Raw genomic sequence first — 18,571 nt, 5'->3', positions numbered from 1 at the left:
CTGTATACCAAACAAAGTTAAGGAAGTGCACTTCAACATTTTACATAAGATATATCCATGTAATTCTATGATTTCCAAATTTGTGGCTATTGATGATATCTGTGTTTTCTGTGAATGTAAATTTGTGTCAGAATTTTGGGAAAATCTTGCAAAGTACTTATTTACCATTATGAACACTGCCTATAATTTTAACATACAATATATAATGTTACTATTGCAATGATAACAAAACCACTGAAATGATTGTTATTTTTTAAAATTCTTGTTGCCAAATACTTTATACACAAACAAAAATTCCCAAATTCTAAACCAAAATTACAAATTTTTCTGATTGAATTTAATGATCTTATTAAAACACTAACCCTAGTGAATAACAACAAGAATAACATCTTCATGATAATAAGATCTTTTCAGAGTGAATATAATTGCACTTAAATTGTTTCTTTTTTGTATTTTATTTTTATTGATATTTTTTGTACGTTTGAGCATTGTTAATACCTTTGTTTGATTTGCTAGACATGTTTGATGTAGCAATGTAAGTTGATTTTTGTATTATGAATAAAATACATTTATAATAAATAAATAAATAAAAATATATATTTTTAAACACAGCCCTTTAAGTGTTAGGATTTATGGGTATTATGACCCCTCCTCTTAAACTAAATGACGGCTTGCCTCTTATCCAATCATCGTTCCCTTATGCCATACTTTGTACATCTCAATTGTTATATTGCTTAAATAGGTCTCTCATTAGTATCTTAGTCATAATTTTAGGCAATGTTGGAATGATGCATTTCATTGTTTTGCTTACTTTGTGTATTATAATTAGCTCATGTGCTTTTCTTCACCAGGAGGGGACACGATATAATGTTTTTGGGTCTGTAACCATGTTTGCCAGTGACAGTCCCTTCCCATTCAAATACTGTATTCTCTTTCAACAAGAAGTTTAGTAATAGACCCATGTACTTTCGGTTGATATAGCCAGGGTTGTTTTGTTTGCGCAATGTGCTGTCTGTGCGTTGGTATATGGTCTATAAAAGGGGATCCTCGTGATTGTATTTTCCTTATTTTTTAGAGCACCTAATAAAATACTTCAAATGGTAGGCTAACCGCATCTCTCTCTCTCTCTCTCTCTCTCTCTCTTTGTCTCTGTGTGGTGGCTTAGAGCATAGTCAGAACTACAAATGTTTGATTATTCCATGCAAAACAATTGCGCATATTTAGCTCTATCATCAGAGTAATTCAGCAAGTAACTTAATTATTTCCGTGGTCAGTAAACATCAATTGATCATGTAATTTCAGATATGTATGGTATAGCTTCACGATATCGCTCAATATTGGCCACCGCCATTAATAGGATATTTGAGTGATATAAAATAAAAGTGAGCTATACCGGAGTATGTATAGTGTATAGTCCTTTTTGGCCTCTGCCTGTCAAGCAGGAGAAGGATGAAATTTGCAGATGTAGGCAACTGTTGGCTGATAATGTTTACTTTGCAAACTACTGGTTGAAACGTTGTACAGTTGGCTAAACATAGTGGTGAGTAGACCTAATGTACTTTTTTTCTCCAACCAATGTAGGCCTACCTAGCAAAGTTAACTAACATTATCTCCTTTTCAACATGTTTTTTTAAGAGCGTATTTTATCACAATTGCTGCTGACAGACATGATAGGCTACATTGATTGATTTACCACGTTGAATTGGCTAGCTAACATATCACCTCAATATGGCTAGTTAACGAGCTAACTTTAAGGAGATAAACTAGATGGCTATATACAAATATTGTTTGAGTTTCTTGCCATCTATAGTGGGGATGACAGTAGTCCGACTGACAACTTTACCAGGACGAGGATTTGCCGATGTCAAGCTCTTTTCAAAAGCCCAATCTCTGGTAAAGCAAGCTAAATGTGGAAAGGCCCTCTAGTATCTGAAATGACATGATCAATGGTTTTACTGATCATGAAAAGCATGCAGTTATTTGGTGCATAACTCTGATGGAGCTAAATGTGGAATAATCGGACATGTGGTGTTCTGACTGCTCTTCAAGAGGTGATATTAAACCCAAATAGTTCTAACATTTATTTAATCATCTCTAGAAAACGGCATGCAGTTGTCAATGGTTTTAGCAGAGATGGTGGTCTCCTTACCCCCCAGCAGCCAATTCTAAGGCACAGCACTGTATTGTGAAGTTTTGTTGATAACGACCTATAACGGGTTATATCCATGAAGAGTACTCTATCTCTATGACAACAGGCACAACTCAGATAAAGTCGGTTTTTTCAAAGTTGCTTAAATGCCACGTGTGTCCACTTAGTGAATTAGTAACAATCTAACCATTATGACACTTCCTCACGTAGCAAATTAGCAATTACATTTGTTTTTGACAGTCTTTGACCACCATACAAAAATTCCTTACCTCGTGGGTTTATTTTCACGGACATATATATATATTTTTGCCTTGTGGAACCTCTCGCTTTGCCTCTTCCTCTCAGATTAAATTAAGTCAATGGACTAAATAACATTTTATTTAAGAAGGCAATGAAAATCTGTACTTAGCCACTGAAATTTTTATTAAAATCTGATATCACAAATTAATGATCATTTACAATCATGGATAAAAACGTCTAATTACAGATAAAAATACAAATAAAAAAAGCAAAGTATACAAAAACGGTTGAGGTAAAACATCATAAAAATAGCTTCAGTTAAAAAGGCCTTATTGAAGTCACAAGTTAAGTTAAAAAGCTTACTTCACAATATCTAGCTGTCCTAAAAAACAAAAATGTATTTACAGTTGAAGTGCCGCACAACACAGTGAATGATACAACATTCAATATCATTAAACACTCATTTTCTCTTCCTATGTAAACAGCAAACAAACAATGAAATGTAATTATTAAGTCAATCATAACATGACTGCTTTATGACCTTTGAAAAGAGGATGATAGACCGGTCCCAGATGTATTTTAGCCATCTCCTCTGACTATCATTTTCACTCCATACATGTTTGGCATGACAGTGAAAAAACACAGAGGGGAGAGGGAACATACAGATGGGACAAGCCAGGTTAATACATACTGGACTATGCAGGTTCTTAGAATGAGGAGCAAGATGTGACCAAATCATATTCACATACTCTATTTACTCCAAAATACTGCAGGTCTCCCAAGCTTTGTAGAAAACCCAGACACAATCCAAGGGCCCACATCCAAATGCCCACAGGTTATGGCATCATAGTGGTGAGAGTTAAGTTTCAAAACACATCCCAAAAAATGCAGACATTATCAGATCGAATCAAATGCTTAGAAAAGTTAGTTTTTTCTTCTCCAAGGAAATGCTGACTAAAAAGAGGTATCTTGTGGAGAGGAGTATGGAGTGCACATAGCCACAGAATCCTTATAAGGATGAGGTTGCCTCTAGCCTAAAGACTTCCCTCCAATGTCTAAGCTAAGATATTTGGGGAGGGCAAGCTGATCCTATACGTGTGCCTAAGGCGCACCTTCTACCCATGATTCCCTCTCTACACAGTGCTCTGCCTGCTCTCCCGACCATATCCCACTGACTCCGAGCAGCAGGGTGGGAATTCTATGAATATCCCATCCAAATCTGTGTCCAGGGACTCCAGCACCTGTCCAATGATGGTCTCTGGGCTGGAAGATCCACTGGGGGGAGAGGAGGGGGCACCATTGACCATGTCTGTGAGGGTCATTGTTACCTCCGTCCTGTAGAGGGGTCCTGGGGAGTGGAGAGGGGGGATTAAGGGGGAGAGGAGAGGAGACTCCATAGTTCCTGCCAGAGGGAAGGTTGTCAGTTAGGATCCATCAGTCTGGCAAGAGTATTTTTCTTATTTTTCCTACTATGGCAACTTTTCCACCCTGCGCCTCTGGAAGTTTACAGTTTGTAGTGTATGCATAGCCTAACCTAGTAAGGACCTAGTGAGGAGGACTGAGGCCCTACCTGTGGACTGTGGAACCACACAGAGCCTGTTAGCAGAGGCGCTGGAGGTGGATGGGTCAATTCCAGAGGCAATGTCGGTGTAGGCCAGGCCTTGTTCCTCTAGGCAGGAGATGACCTCACAGGCAGAGTGGCGTCGGATGCCCCCGCTGCCCACCGAGCTGGCATCAGGGTCGTACTCTGCCACGGGCGTCAGGAGGAGAGGGATGTTGTAACTCTTAGAACGAACCACAGGGTTCTTAGACGGCTGGTCTACAGGCTGCTTAGGCCAGCACCACTGGAAACGATTCTCTGTGGGAGGGACAGAGTGTATAAGAGAAGGAGAGTAAAGGAGAGGGAAAATGTAGTGGAAGAACAGTGAACAGGGCAGTATATGTATCTTACCTAGCACACAGGAGCAATGTGCCACGCTGCCGTCTCCAGAGTAAAGGCCGTGGGTGCCCAGGTAAGGAGAGACCACCCTCTGGACCAGAGCCTCCAGACGCAGGTAGTCCTCACTCACACCCCGCGACTCATGGACACCCTACAGAGAGAGAGAGAAGACAGGTCAGAGCGTGGGTGCCCAGGTAAGGAGAGACCACCCTCTGGACCAGAGACTCCAGACGCAGGTAGTTCTCACTCACACCCCGCGACTCATGGACACCCTACAGAGAGAGAGAGAAGACAGGTCAGAGCGTGGGTGCCCAGGTAAGGAGAGACCACCCTCTGGACCAGAGACTCCAGACGCAGGTAGTCCTCACTCACACCCTGCGACTCATGGACACCCTACAGAGAGAGAGGAGAAAGGTCAGAGCGTGGGTGCCCAGGTAAGGAGAGACCACCCTCTGGACCAGAGACTCCAGACGCAGGTAGTCCTGACTCACACGACTCATGGACACCCTACAGAGAGAGAGAGAAGACAGGTCAGAGTGTGGGTGCCCAGGTAAGGAGAGACCACCCTCTGGACCAGAGACTCCAGACGCAGGTAGTCCTCACTCACACCCTGCGACTCATGGACACCCTACAGAGAGAGAGAGGAGAAAGGTCAGAGCGTGGGTGCCCAGGTAAGGAGAGACCACCCTCTGGACCAGAGACTCCAGACGCAGGTAGTCCTGACTCACACCCCGCGACTCATGGACACCCTACAGAGAGAGAGAGAAGACAGGTCAGAGTGTGGGTGCCCAGGTAAGGAGAGACCACCCTCTGGACCAGAGACTCCAGACACAGGTAGTCCTCACTCACACCCCGCGACTCATGGACACCCTACAGAGAGAGAGAGAAGACAGGTCAGAGCGTGGGTGTGAGTGAGGGACATAAAGAGACAGAGAAAAGGAGAGAGAAAGACAGAGAGAGAGAGGTGTTCTGTACATACCTGCAGTATAAGCAGCATTTGCGTGACGGAGGGGGGAATGCGGGCGCGAGGCCGAGACAGAGCATCCTCCAGCTTCACACTCAGAACTATGGTGTTCCTGAAATGGAGCAGAGACAGCTGTCTCACACTGGGCTCCTTACCCTGCAGAAAGAAAGAAGGGGAGAGGTAGAAAGAGGAATGGAGCGAGGGGGATGTAGGGTTATGAAAACGCAGCTTTAATTCCCTTATAGAATGTTCTTCTTTATTGTCTGCTGAGAGAGAATCAGAGAGTGAGAGAGAGAACAGGTTCGAGGAGAGTCAGGACAGAGAGAGATACAGAGTGAGAGAGAGATGAGGAAGGAGAGTGATACCTGTACTGGGTGAAAGATGGCCTGTAGCATGTTGAGAACATCACAGAAGAAAAAGTCCCATGTCTCTGCCAGAGAGTCCAGTAACTTCTGACCTGAACACCAAAGGAGGAGCAAACCAACTGCTGTTAGTACTAAAATAATCTCACAAAGCACAGCAGTTTGGGACCTATGGTCTCAGTTGACTTTGGTGCGTTAAGCACAGAACATCACAGACCCTGACAAAGGTAACCCTGACAAAGGTAACCCTAACAAAGGTAATGTAAGCTTCAGTTTAATTATTTTTTATTTGGAGCACTGACTGCTCTCGCTACTGTCACTGTTAACACATCTACTATGAAAAGTAAGACACCACAAATACCTTCGTAGAATCTTATTTTGTCCCGGAGAATGACCATGCCCTTTGTCAGCAACTGGTTCTGAGTGAGAGGTTCAATAAAACAAGCATTGGTAAAAATGTATATTATGGCCCAATCAGAAACAATCTATCCATGATATTATTTCACCATTTAGCAGTAACATCACCTACCTGGAGGTATTCTGTGAAAAACGACCCCAGCTCTGTTTTCAATAGGTGCCTGAGTAAACAAAGTCAAGAGTGTTAACACACATGAACAGAGCCTACATTTGTCTTGTGCAATACACTGATAACACAAAACAGGTAAATGCTTCAAAGCCATCTATGTGAAATTAGATACTATATTATTGTGTAGGTATATATACACAACATTACCAAAAGTATATGGACACCTGCTCATCGAACATCTCACTTGTATTTATATTTATTATGCCAAGGCAGCAGCTACTCTTCCTGCGGTCCAGAAACATTTAGCCAGTTATACAATTTAAAAACTTGACAATACATTCACAGATTTCACAACACACTGTGTGCCCTCAGGCCCCTACTCCACCACATAGCTACAATACAAAATCTATGTGTACGTGTGTGTGTATAGTGCATATGTTATCATGTGTGTGTATGCATGTGTCTGTGCCTATGTTGGCTTCACAGTCCCCGCTGTTCCATAAGGTGTATTTTTATCTCTTTTTTTTAAAAATCTAATTTTACTGCTTGTGTCAGTTACTTGATGTGGAATAGAGTTCCATGTAATCATGACTCTTATGTAGTACTGTGTGCCTCACATAGTCTGTTCTGGACTTGGGGACTATGAAGAGACCTCTTGTGGCATGTCTTGTGGGGTCTGCATGGGTGTCCTGCTGCTCGGAGTCAGTGGGATATGGTCGGGAGAGCAGGCAGAGCACTGTGTAGAGAGGGAATCATGGGTAGAAGGTGCGCCTTAGGCACACGTGTAGGATCAGCTTGCCCTCCCCAAATATCTTAGCTTAGTTTAGACAGACAGCTCGGTGCATTCAACATGTCAATACCTTTCATAAATACAAGGAGTGATGAAGTCAATCTCTCCTCCACTTTCAGCCAGGAGAGACTGACATGCATATTATTAATACTAGCTCTCTGTGTATATCCAAGGGACAGCCGTGCTGCCCTGTTCTGAGCCAATTGCAATTGCAAGTCCCTATTTGTGACACTTGACCACACGACTGAACAGCAGTTCAGGTGTGATAAAACTAACCTTGTTGATAGTGCTGTTAAGAAGGTAGAGCAGTGCTTTATTATGGACAGACTTCTCCCCATCTTAGCTACTGTTGTGTCAATAATGACACGCCCACCTCAGAGAAAGACACAGCTTAATGTGAGCTCTCACATCTTTCAACATATTATTTTACAAAAGGATAGATTTGGAGTTCGATAAACTTGGATTTTTCGGCAGGTACATATGCAGGATGCTACTCTCCACAGCATGGCCTTCGCTCCAGATCAAAACTCCAAACCTATGACATCATTTTGACCAAAATTAACCGGAGAGATTACTGCTTCCAAGGTTTGCTTTTTCCAACCTATACAGAGGGTGCTCTAGCCAACAAATAGCAGAGATCAGAGGACACCATTCCAACCTGGAACTGAGCCAGATACACATTCAATTAGCACTAAGGTGTGAAGTAAAAGGTCTTTGATCCCAACATGTGTCAGGAGTCTTTGAAGCGTCCTCTGAAGCCCCCTCCTGCTGTTCAAAGACCATTCACTGGCATTTTCTACAAGCAAACTGCCTCCAGAAATAAAAGCTTCTGCAGTTGCCTGCTGCACCACTGCTTGGGTTCCCCCTGGCGATCTCTTCACTCTCTGCCCTGGCCTGTCTCTGTCTCCCCCTGTCTGGTACAGGTACCTCCACCACACTCACCCCTCTCGCCTCCTGAACACAGGCACTGTTGGGGCGAGTGACTCTGAACTTACAATGGCTAGCCCCAGGTCGTTATATATATTTTTAAATTATTGTGCATTTTGCTATTTGCCTCATGACTCCTGCATACTTTGTTGACTACAAACTTTCTTTACCCAACCATGGGACGGACTGTTTGTTCCCACAGTCGGGACTCTGACTCTCTATTGGTTACAGACTTTTGGCCTCCCATCCTATTCTAACCATCTCTCGCCGGCTTTGTATTCATGTTACCTGATGAAATTGCTGTACAATATGATCTGGTTGCCATCTGATGCACATTCAGATGTCATAAAATCAGCACTGTAGAGTTCTCCCTTTTATTTATTTTTTATATTTAACCTTTATTTAACCAGGTAGGCCAGTTCTCATTTACAACTGCGACCTGGCCAAGATAAGGCATAGCAGTGCGACAAAAAGAACACAAAGTTACACATGAACAAACGTACAGTCAGTAACACACAGTGTGTGCAAATGTAGGACAGTAGGGAGCTAGACAATAAATAGGCCATAGAGTCGAAAATAATTACAACTTAGCATTAATACTGGAGTGATATACAGTGGGGAGAACAAGTATTTGATACACTGCCGATTTTGCAGGTTTTCCGACTTACAAAGCATCATGTAATTTTTATCATAGGTACACTTCAACTGTGAGAGACGGAATCTAAAACAAAAATCCAGAAAATCACAATGTATGATTTTTAAGTAATCAATTTGCAAATTATTGCATGACATAAGTATTTGATCACCTACCAACCAGTAAGAATTCCGGTTCTCACAGACCTGTTAGTTTTTCTTTAAGAAGCCCTCCTGTTCTCCACTCATTACCTGTATTAACTGCACCTGTTTGAACTCGTTACCTGTATAAAATACCTGTCCACACACTCAATCAAACAGACTCCAACCTCTCCACAATGGCCAAGACCAGAGAGCTGTGTAAAGACATCAGGGATAAAATTATAGACCTGCACAAGGCTGGGATGGGCTACAGGACAATAGGCAAGCAGTTTGGTGAGAAGGCAACAACTGTTGGCGCAATTATTAGAAAATGGAAGAAGTTCAAGATGACGGTCAATCATCCTCGGTCTGGGGCTCCATGCAAGATCTCACCTCGTGGGGCATCAATGATCATGAGGAAGGTGAGGGATCAGCCCAGAACTACACGGCAGGACTTGGTCAATGACCTGAAGAGAGCTGGGACCACAGTCTCAAAGAAAACCATTAGTAACACACTACGCCGTCATGGATTAAAATCCTGCAGCGCACGCAAGGTCTCCCTGCTCAAGCCAGCGCATGTCCAGGACCGTCTGAAGTTTGCCAATGACCATCTGGATGATCCAGAGGAGGAATGGGAGAAGGTCATGTGGTCTGATGAGACAAAAATAGAGCTTTTTGGTCTAAACTACACTCGCCATGTTTGGAGGAAGAAGAAGGATGAGTACAACCCCAAGAACACCATCCCAACCGTGAAGCATGGAGGTGGAAACATCATTCTTTCAGGATGCTTTTCTGCAAAGGGGACAGGACGACTGCACCGTATTGAGGGGAGGATGGATGGGGCCATGTATCGCGAGATCTTGGCCAACAACCTCCTTCCCTCAGTAAGAGCATTGAAGATGGGTCGTGGCTGGGTCTTCCAGCATGACAACGACCTGAAACACACAGCCAGGGCAACTAAGGAGTGACTCAGTAAGAAGCATCTCAAGGTCCTGGAGTGGCCTAGCCAGTCTCCAGACCATAACCCAATAGAACATCTTTGGAGGGAGCTGAAAGTCCGTATTGCCCAGCGACAGCCCCGAAACCTGAAGGATCTGGAGAAGGTCTGTATGGAGGAGTGGGCCAAAATCCCTGCTGCAGTGTGTGCAAACCTGGTCAAGAACTACAGGAAACGTATGATCTATGTAATTGCAAACAAAGGTTTCTGTACCAAATATTAAGTTCTGCTTTTCTGATGTATCAAATACTTATGTCATGCAATAAAATGCAAATTAATTACTTAAAGTCATACAATGTGATTTTCTGGATTTTTGTTTTAGATTCCTTCTCTCACAGTTGAAGTGTACCTATGATAAAAATGACAGACCTCTACATGCTTTGTAAGTAGGAAAACCTGCAACATTGGCAGTGTATCAAATACTTGTTCTCCCCACTGTATGTGCAGATGATGATGTGCAAGTAGAGATACTGGGGTGCAAAAGAGCAAGGGGTAAGTAATAATATGGGGATGAGGTAGTTGGGTGTGCTATTTACAGATTTACAGGCTGTGTACAGGTACAGTGATCGGTAAGCTGCTTTGACAGCTTATGCTTAAAGTTAGAGAGAGAGATAAAATACACTCATCGGCAGCAGAGAACTGGAAGGAAAGTCGTTCAAAGGAAGTGCTGGCTTTGGAGATGACCAGTGCAATATACCTTCTGGAGCGCGTGCTACAGGTGGGTGTTGCTATGGTGACCAGTGAGCTGAGATAAGGTGGGGCTTTACCTAGCAAAGAATTATAGATGACCTGGAGCCAGTGGGTTTGGCGACGGATATGTAGTGAGGCCCAGCCAATGAGAGCATAGAGGTCGCAGTGGTGGGTAGTATATGGGGCTTTGGTGATAAAACAGATGCACTGTGATAGACTGCATCCAGCTTGCTGAGTAGTGTCAAGGATCGGTAGGATAGTCAGTTTTACGAGGGTATGTTTGGCGGCATAAGTGGAGGCTTTGTTGCGAAATAGGAAGCCGATTCTAGATTTAATTCTGATTTGGAGATGCTTAACGTGAGTCTGGAAGGCGAGTTTACAGTCTAACCAGACACCTAGGTATTTGCAGTTGTCCACATATTCTAGGTCAGAACCGTCCAGAGTAGTGATGCTAGTTGGGCGGGAGGGTGCGGGCAGCAATCGGTTGAAGAGCATGCACTTAGTTTTACTAGCATTTAAAAGCAGTTGGGAGGCCACGGAAGGAGTGTTGTATGGCGTTGAAGCTCGTTTGGAGGTTTGTTAACACAGTGTCCAAAGAAGGGCCAGATATATACAGAATGGTGTTGTCTGCGTAGAGGTGGATCAGAGAATCACCAGCAGCAAGAGCGACAACATTGATATATACAGAGAAAAGAGTCGGCCCAAGAATTGAGCCCTGTGGCACCCCCAAAGAGACTGCCAGAGGTCCGGAACAGCAGGACCTCTTGCATAGTGGAGAAGGTACAGTGGGATTCGAAATGGTCGGTGATCTGCTTATTAACTTGGCTTTTGAAGATTTTAGAAAGGCAGGTGTCATGACGTGGGCCTCTTTGGGTATAGCGAGTGCCTTCCCCCTCTCCTCTCCTACACCCAGGTTCTGTTATCTCAGGTCGTAAATTCCTGGAGGAGACTCTCTCCCCCTGGCCATGCAGAAAGAGACACAGAGAGAGAGTTTCACAGTAGAACAAAGGATCTTCTTCTACATCACAGAACTGAACAATATCCATGTTTTGGAGAATGTGTAAACGGTCGGTGGAGAAGTCAGCTACGACCCGTCCGTTTTGTTTCATGTTAATGACCTCATGAAAGACAATACAGCCACATTACCATAACTCTGTTTATACAGGAGCCTCCGTTACGAGGTTTGCGTCTAATTATTTTACAAAATGAATGAGTAAAGATTAAACTATTTGTGAAATTATGTAATGCTAGGTTAAACCGTTAACGTGAGAGAATTGTATTCCCTTTAAAGTTTAACTAAGCCATTAGCCCGCTCCCATGAGCACAGACATGATCTGGCTCATGGGACAGCCCTTTTCTACTGTTACGAATTTTTTAAAACACCTAAAGAAATTCTCTTCAGACCATGCATACCTCGGTCAGCTGAGGGGGCAAAGGTTTGAGTAGAGAATGCAAAAACCTCAGTCTAAGCTAATGTTGTAATGGTTGTTGAATTCCTAACCACACCACGTAGAGCATTGGCTACATAGGTGGAAATGGTTCAACTCTGAGACTATCGATCCCGAGAGAATAAGAGCAAATCTTAGATACTAATTACTAGTCTGCAGCTAGAAATTATGTGAACCTGGGATGCGAAGACCGACAACAGCCGAAACATCTATTCTATAAGATCATTTCTGAATGGTACTCTGAAGTATCCATCCTAACAACTAAAGACTTCAGGGAAGCAGAGAGATGCTTGGATGAACTTTCCAACAGGACTGACGATTCCAACCGAGATCACGATGACACACTTGGCGTAAATATATATTGATTGCAATTATTCCAGAATAAGGGAGCGTTCATGTGCAAAGGATTAGCATTTCAATGAATATAATTATCAACTGCGTAGTGACCCTTTTGTCTTTCCCGCCCTTCTCAGTCCACACTAAAGGTTGACCAATTATGATTTTTCAACGCCGATACTGATACCTATTATTGGAGGACCAAAAAAAGCAGATACCCGATTAATCGGATGATTTTTTACATTTATTTATTTATTTGTAATAATGACAATTACAACAATACTGAATGAACACTTTTATTTTAACTTAATATAATACATCAATAAAATCAATTAAGCCTCAAAAAAAGAATGAAACATGTTCAGTTTGGTTTAAATAATGCAAAAACAAAGTGTTGGAGAAGAACGTAAAAGTGCAATACGTGCCAAGTAAAAAAGCTAATGTTTAAGTTCCTTGCTCAGAACATCAGAACATATGAAAGCTGGTGGTTTCTTTTAACATGAGTCTTCAATATTCCAGGTAAGAAGTTTTAGGTTGTAGTTATTATAGGACTATTTCTCTCTATACCATTTGTATTTCATATACCTTTGACTATTGGATGTTCTTATAGGCACTTTAGTATTGCCAGTGTAACAGTATAGCTTCCGTCCCTCTCCTCGCCCCTACCTGGGCTCGAACCAGGAACACATTGACAACAGCCACCCTTGAAGCATCGTTACCCATCGCTCCACAAAAGCCGCGGCCCTTGCAGAGTAAGGGGAACAACTACTTCAAGGTCTCAGAGCGAGTGACGTCACCGATTGAAACGCTATTAGTGCACAGCCCACTAACTAGCTAGCCATTTCACATCAGTTACACCAGCCTAATAGCGGGAGTTGATAGGCTTGCAGTCATAAAAAGCTCTATGCTTGAACCACAGGGAAGAGCTGCTGGCAAACGCACTAAAGGGCTGTTTGAATGAATGCCTACGAGCCTGCTGCTGCCTACCACCGCTCAGTCAGACTGCTCTATCAAAAATCAAATCATAGACTTAATTATAACATAATAACACAACAGAAATACGAGCCTTATGTCACTAAAATGGTCAAATACGTAAACTATCATTTCGAAAACAAAATGTTTATTCTTTAAGTGAAATACGGAACCATTCCGTATTTTATCTAACTGGTGGCATCCATAAGTTCCTGTTACATTGTACAACCTTCAATGTTATGTCATAATTACATAAAAATCTGGTAAATTAGTTCGCAACGAGCCAGGCGGCCCAAACTGTTGCATATACCCTGATTCTGCGTGCAATTAACTTCTTGGTGACAGGGGGCAGTATTTTCACCTCCGGATAAAATGCATGCCCAAGTTCAACTGCCTGCTACTCATTCCCAGAAGATAAGATATGCATATTATTAGTACATTTTGGATAGAAAACACTCTGAAGTTTCTAAAACTGTTTGTGAGTATAACATAACTTATTTAGCAGGTGAACCCCCGAGGACATTCAGTTTTCTTTTTGAGGTCACTCTCTTTTTGGGTCACTTGAAGTGTACTGTTAGATAGAGGCGCGTGACCAGAAAGCTAGCTTCAGTTTGCTTTCTTCCTGTATTGAGCACAGATCATCCCGTCTTCAATTGTATCGATTATTTACGTTAAAAAATAACTAAAGTTGTATTACAAAAGTAGTTTGAAATGTTTTGGCAAAGTTTACAGGTAACTTTTGAGATATTTTGTAGTCACGTTGAGCAAGTTGGAACCGGTGTTTTTCTGGATCAAACGTGCCAAATAAATAGACATTTTGGATATATATGGACGGAATTAATCGAACAAAAGGACCATTTGTGATGTTTATGGGACATATTGGATTGCCAACAAAAGAAGCTCGTCAAAGGTAAGGCATGAATTATATTTTTATTTCTGCGTTTTGTATCGCGCTTGCAGGGTTGAAATATGGTTTCTCTCTTTGTTTACGGAGGTGCTATCCTCAGATAATAGCATCGTTTTCTTTCGCCGAAAAGCCTTTTTGATATCTGACATGTTGGCTGGATTCACAACAGGTGTAGCTTTAATTTGCTATCTTGCATGTGTGATTTAATGAAAGTTTGATTTTTATAGTAATTTATTTGAATTTGGCGCTCTGCATTTTCCCTGGCTTGGCGCTCTCCCATTTTTCCCAGAGAGGTTAACGCAAGAGAAGTGACACAATTTTCCCCTAGTTTAAAATTGCCTGCTAACCTGGATTTCTTTTAACTAAATATGCAGGTTTAAAAATATATACCTCTGTGTATTGATTTTTAGAAAGGCATTGATGTTTATGGTTAGGTACATTCGTGGAACGATTGTGCTTTTTTCGCAAATGAGCTGTGCGAAGTTGGTCTTCACACAGTTCGCAACGAGCCAGGTGGCCCAAACTGCTGCATATAGCCTGACTCTGTTGCACAGAGCGCAAGAGAAGTGACACAATTTCCCTAGTTATAAGAAATTCATGTTAGCAGGCAATATTAACTAAATATGCACGTTTAAAAATATATACTTGTGTATTGATTTTAAGAAAGGAGTTGATGTTTATGATTAGGTACATATTGCGTGAATGCGCTTGTTAAATATCCGTTTGGTGAAGTAGGCTATGATTCAATGATAAATTAACAGGCACCGCATCGATTATATACAACGCTGGACAAGCTAGATAAACTAGTAATATCATCAACCATGTGTAGTTAACTAGTGATTATGTTAAGATTGGTTGTTTTTATAAGATACATTTAATGCTAGCTAGCACCTTACCTTGGCTCCTTGCTGCACTCGCATAACAGGTAGTCAGCCTGCCACGCAGTCTCCTCGTGGAGTGCAATGTAATCGGCCATGATCGGTGTCCAAAAATGCTGATTACCGATTGTTATGAAAACATTAAATCGGCCCTAATTAATCGGCCATTCCGATTAATCGGTCGACCTCTAGTCCACACCCACTTCCTTTTGTCCACCAAGCCGTCATATCGGCTTAGCACACCAGTGAACCTCCCCTATCATTTCCTTGTAACCATATCTACTTTTAGTTTGTTTATGCATTTCTGTGATTATTTAGTTAGTTAGTAAATAAATGATTAAGACAATTGATGTATGGATGATTCATAGTAAAGGCTGGGTTCGTGCAGATAACCAACAACTTACCATGTTTGGAATGAGACTAACATGAGGTAAAGAATAATGCATTAATTAGAAGACTAATTGATCAGATATTAAAATATCTGAAGAGTTTTATTAGGAAAATTATAACTTCATAATCTGAAGATTTTCCTTGGTGGCCCGACTTCCTAGTTAATTACATTTACATTATTAATTTAATCACTGTTTGTTTTGTTCGATAAAGTTCCAAGTTTTGTTGGCGCGTTTTGTTCAGTAATCCACTGGCTCAATGGAGGTCACAACATGCAGACGAATACATTCTAATAGTACAGGTAAAGTTCGTTGAAACATGTCAAACGATGTTTAGAATGAATCCTCAGGTTGTCTATTGTCTAAATAATCGGTAATATTTCAACCGGACAATAGCGTATTCAGTAGAAAGGAAAAAGAACGATGGGGTCGTCGTTCTATCGGTCATGCGCGCAAACGAGCTCTGCTTGATTCTGCATGCCACTTACAAAATTATCTCATTCTTCCTAATTTTTCAGAAAACAAGCCTGAAACAATGTCTAAAGACTGTTGACATCTAGTGGAAGCCATAGGAACTGCAATCTGGGTCCTAACCATTTAGATACTCTATAGGCATTCAATTGAAAACTACAAATATTTTCCTCAGGTTTTCGCCCGCCATATCAGTTCTGTTATCTTGTTAGAGACTAGCTCCCTCTGCGGGGATCAAATCAGCGGAAATTTCAAGAGCGCCACGTATAGTTTTTGATAAAACTCAAACTTTCATTAAAACACACATTCAATGTACTGAATTAAAGCTACACTCGTTGTGAATCTATCCACCAAGTCAGATTTGTAAAATGCTTTTCGGCGAAAGCATGAGAAGCTATTATCTGATAGCATGCACCCCCAAAGTACTGGAACGTCACCTAAAACGACAGATTTTGTGGTAGCCGGCGCTACCCAAAACGCAGAAATAAAATATAAAACATTCATTACCTTTGACGAGCTTCTTTCTTGGCACTCCTAGATGTCCCATAAACATCACTATTGGGTCTTTTTTTTCCGATTAAATCGGTCCATATATAGCCTAGATATCGATCTATGAAGACTGTGTAATCAAGGAAAAAACTGAGTTTTATAACGCAACGTCATTTTTTTAAATAAAAAAAGTTGACGATAAACTTTCACAAAACACTTCGAAATACTTTTGTAATGCAACTTTAGGTATTAGTAAAAGTTAATAATCTATCAAAATGATCACGGGCGATGTATATTCAATAGCTCCACGTCCTGATATCATGTCCAAATATTTCTCAACCAAAACATCCTGTCGGAGACCGGAAGAAATGGGCTGTCTCTTGTTCGTTTGACCAAGAAACAAAGCCTAGGCAAATGACAAGACTGGTGACATCGTGTGGAAGCTGTAGGAATTGCAATCTCGGCTTCATGTAATTTGGTTTCCCATCAACAATACATGCAACTGGCGCATTGATATATTTTCCCATTTTCAGTGATCAGATTTTCCTGCGCTTTTCGATGAAACACACGTTCTGTTATAGTCACAGCCGTGATTTAACCAGTTTTAGAAACGTCAGAGTGTTTTCTATCCACACATACTAATCATATGCATATACTATATTCCTGGCATGAGTAGCAGGACACTGAAATGTTGCGCGATTTTTAACAAAAAGCTGCAAAAATGCGCATGATCCATAACAGGTTTTAAACTCACAGACATTATTTTAATAGTTTTGGAAACTTTAGAGTGTTTTCTATCCAGTTTACTTTGGGCACGCTTCTCATCCAGATGTCGAAATACTGCCCCCAAGCCATAACAAGATAACCTTGTTCTGAACACCTCCAATACAAAGGTCATGTGGTTTGGTAAGAAGAATGCCCATCTTCCCACAGGTGTGATTACTACCTCTGAGGGTTTAGAGCTTGATACAAGTACTTGGGAGTATGGCTAGATGGTGCACTGTCCTTCTCTCAGCACATAGCAAAGCTGCAGGCTAAAGTTAAATATAGACTGGGTTTCCTCTATTGTAATCGCTCCTCTTTCACCCCTGCTGCCAAACTAACACTGATTCCGATGACCATCCTACCCATGATAGATTACGGAGACATCATTTATAGATCGGCAGGTAAGGGTGCTCTCGAGCGGCTAGATGTTCTTTACCATTCGGCCATCAGATTTGCCACCAATGCTCCTTATAGGACACATCACTGCACTCTATACTCTTCTATAAACTGGTCATCTCTGGATACCCGTCACAAGACCCACTGATTGATGCTTATTTATAAAACCCTCTTAGGCCTCACACCCCCTATCCGAGATATCTACTGCAGCCCTCATCCTCCACATGAAACACCCGTTCTGCCAGTCACAATCTGTTAATGGTCCCCAAAGCTGCAGATAGTGACAGGAATGAGCTGCAACAAACACTCAAACTGGACAGTTTTATCTCAATCTCTTCATTCAAAGACTCAATCATGGACACTCTTACTGACACTTGTGGCTGTTTTGTATGATGTATTGTTGTCTCTACCTTCTTGACCTTTGTGCTGTTGACTTTGCCCAATAATGTTTGTACCATGTTTTTGTGCTGCTAACATGTTGTGTTGCTACCATGCTGTGTTGTCATGTTTTGATGCCTTGTTATGTTGTTGTCTTAGGTCTCTCTTTATGTAGTGTTGTGTCTCTCTTGTTGTGATGTGTGTTTTGTCCTATATTTACATTGTATTTATTTTTTAAATCCAAGGCCCCCGTCCCCGCAGGAGGCCATTTGCCTTTTGGTAGGCCATCATTGTAAATAAGAATTTGTTCTTAACTGACTTGCCTAGTTAAATTAAGGTTAAATCAACATGTTTAAATATGTTTTGACCATGACAGTTTACAATCCAGGGTCACTCCAAGCAGTTTAGTCACCTCAACTTGCTCAGTTTCCACATGATTTATTACACAATTTAGTTGAGGTTTAGGGTTTAGTGAATGATTTGTTCCAAATACAATGCTTTTAGTTTTATAAATATTTAGGACTAACTTATTCCTTGCCATCCACTCTGAAACAAAGTGCAGTCATTTCTGTCGCTGTAGTAGCTGACGTGTATAGTGTTAGAGGGTGTTGAGTCATCCACATACATAGACACACTGGCTTTACTCAAAAAGTAGGGGGCTTAGATAGCTGCCCTGGGGAATTCCTGATTCTACCTGGATTATATTGGAGAGGCTTCCTTTAAAGAACACCCTCTGTGTTCTGTTAGACAGGCAACTCCTCATTCACAACACAGGAGAGGGTGT

The 18,571-nt window shown here is 41.6% G+C and overlaps 1 protein-coding gene across 1 annotated transcript in view; it reads right to left on the bottom strand.

Annotated features, from left to right (window-relative positions):
* Positions 1-2,551: 2,551 nt before the first annotated feature.
* Positions 2,552-18,571, bottom strand: part of LOC115134174 (proline-rich protein 5) — a 56,007-nt gene continuing 39,987 nt past the window's right edge. Inside the window, 8 exon segments of the mRNA XM_029667884.2 lie at positions 2,552-3,576; positions 3,579-3,791; positions 3,960-4,247; positions 4,341-4,479; positions 5,308-5,448; positions 5,658-5,749; positions 6,016-6,073; positions 6,184-6,232. Coding sequence (XP_029523744.2) covers positions 3,491-3,576; positions 3,579-3,791; positions 3,960-4,247; positions 4,341-4,479; positions 5,308-5,448; positions 5,658-5,749; positions 6,016-6,073; positions 6,184-6,232 — 1,066 coding nt within the window. The 3' untranslated portion in view covers positions 2,552-3,490.

Source organism: Oncorhynchus nerka, linkage group LG9a (genome assembly GCF_034236695.1).
Source record: "Oncorhynchus nerka isolate Pitt River linkage group LG9a, Oner_Uvic_2.0, whole genome shotgun sequence".
Lineage (NCBI taxonomy): Eukaryota > Metazoa > Chordata > Actinopteri > Salmoniformes > Salmonidae > Oncorhynchus > Oncorhynchus nerka.
Note: the sequence above shows the minus strand (reverse complement) of the source record. Positions and strands in the feature narration are given on the sequence as shown.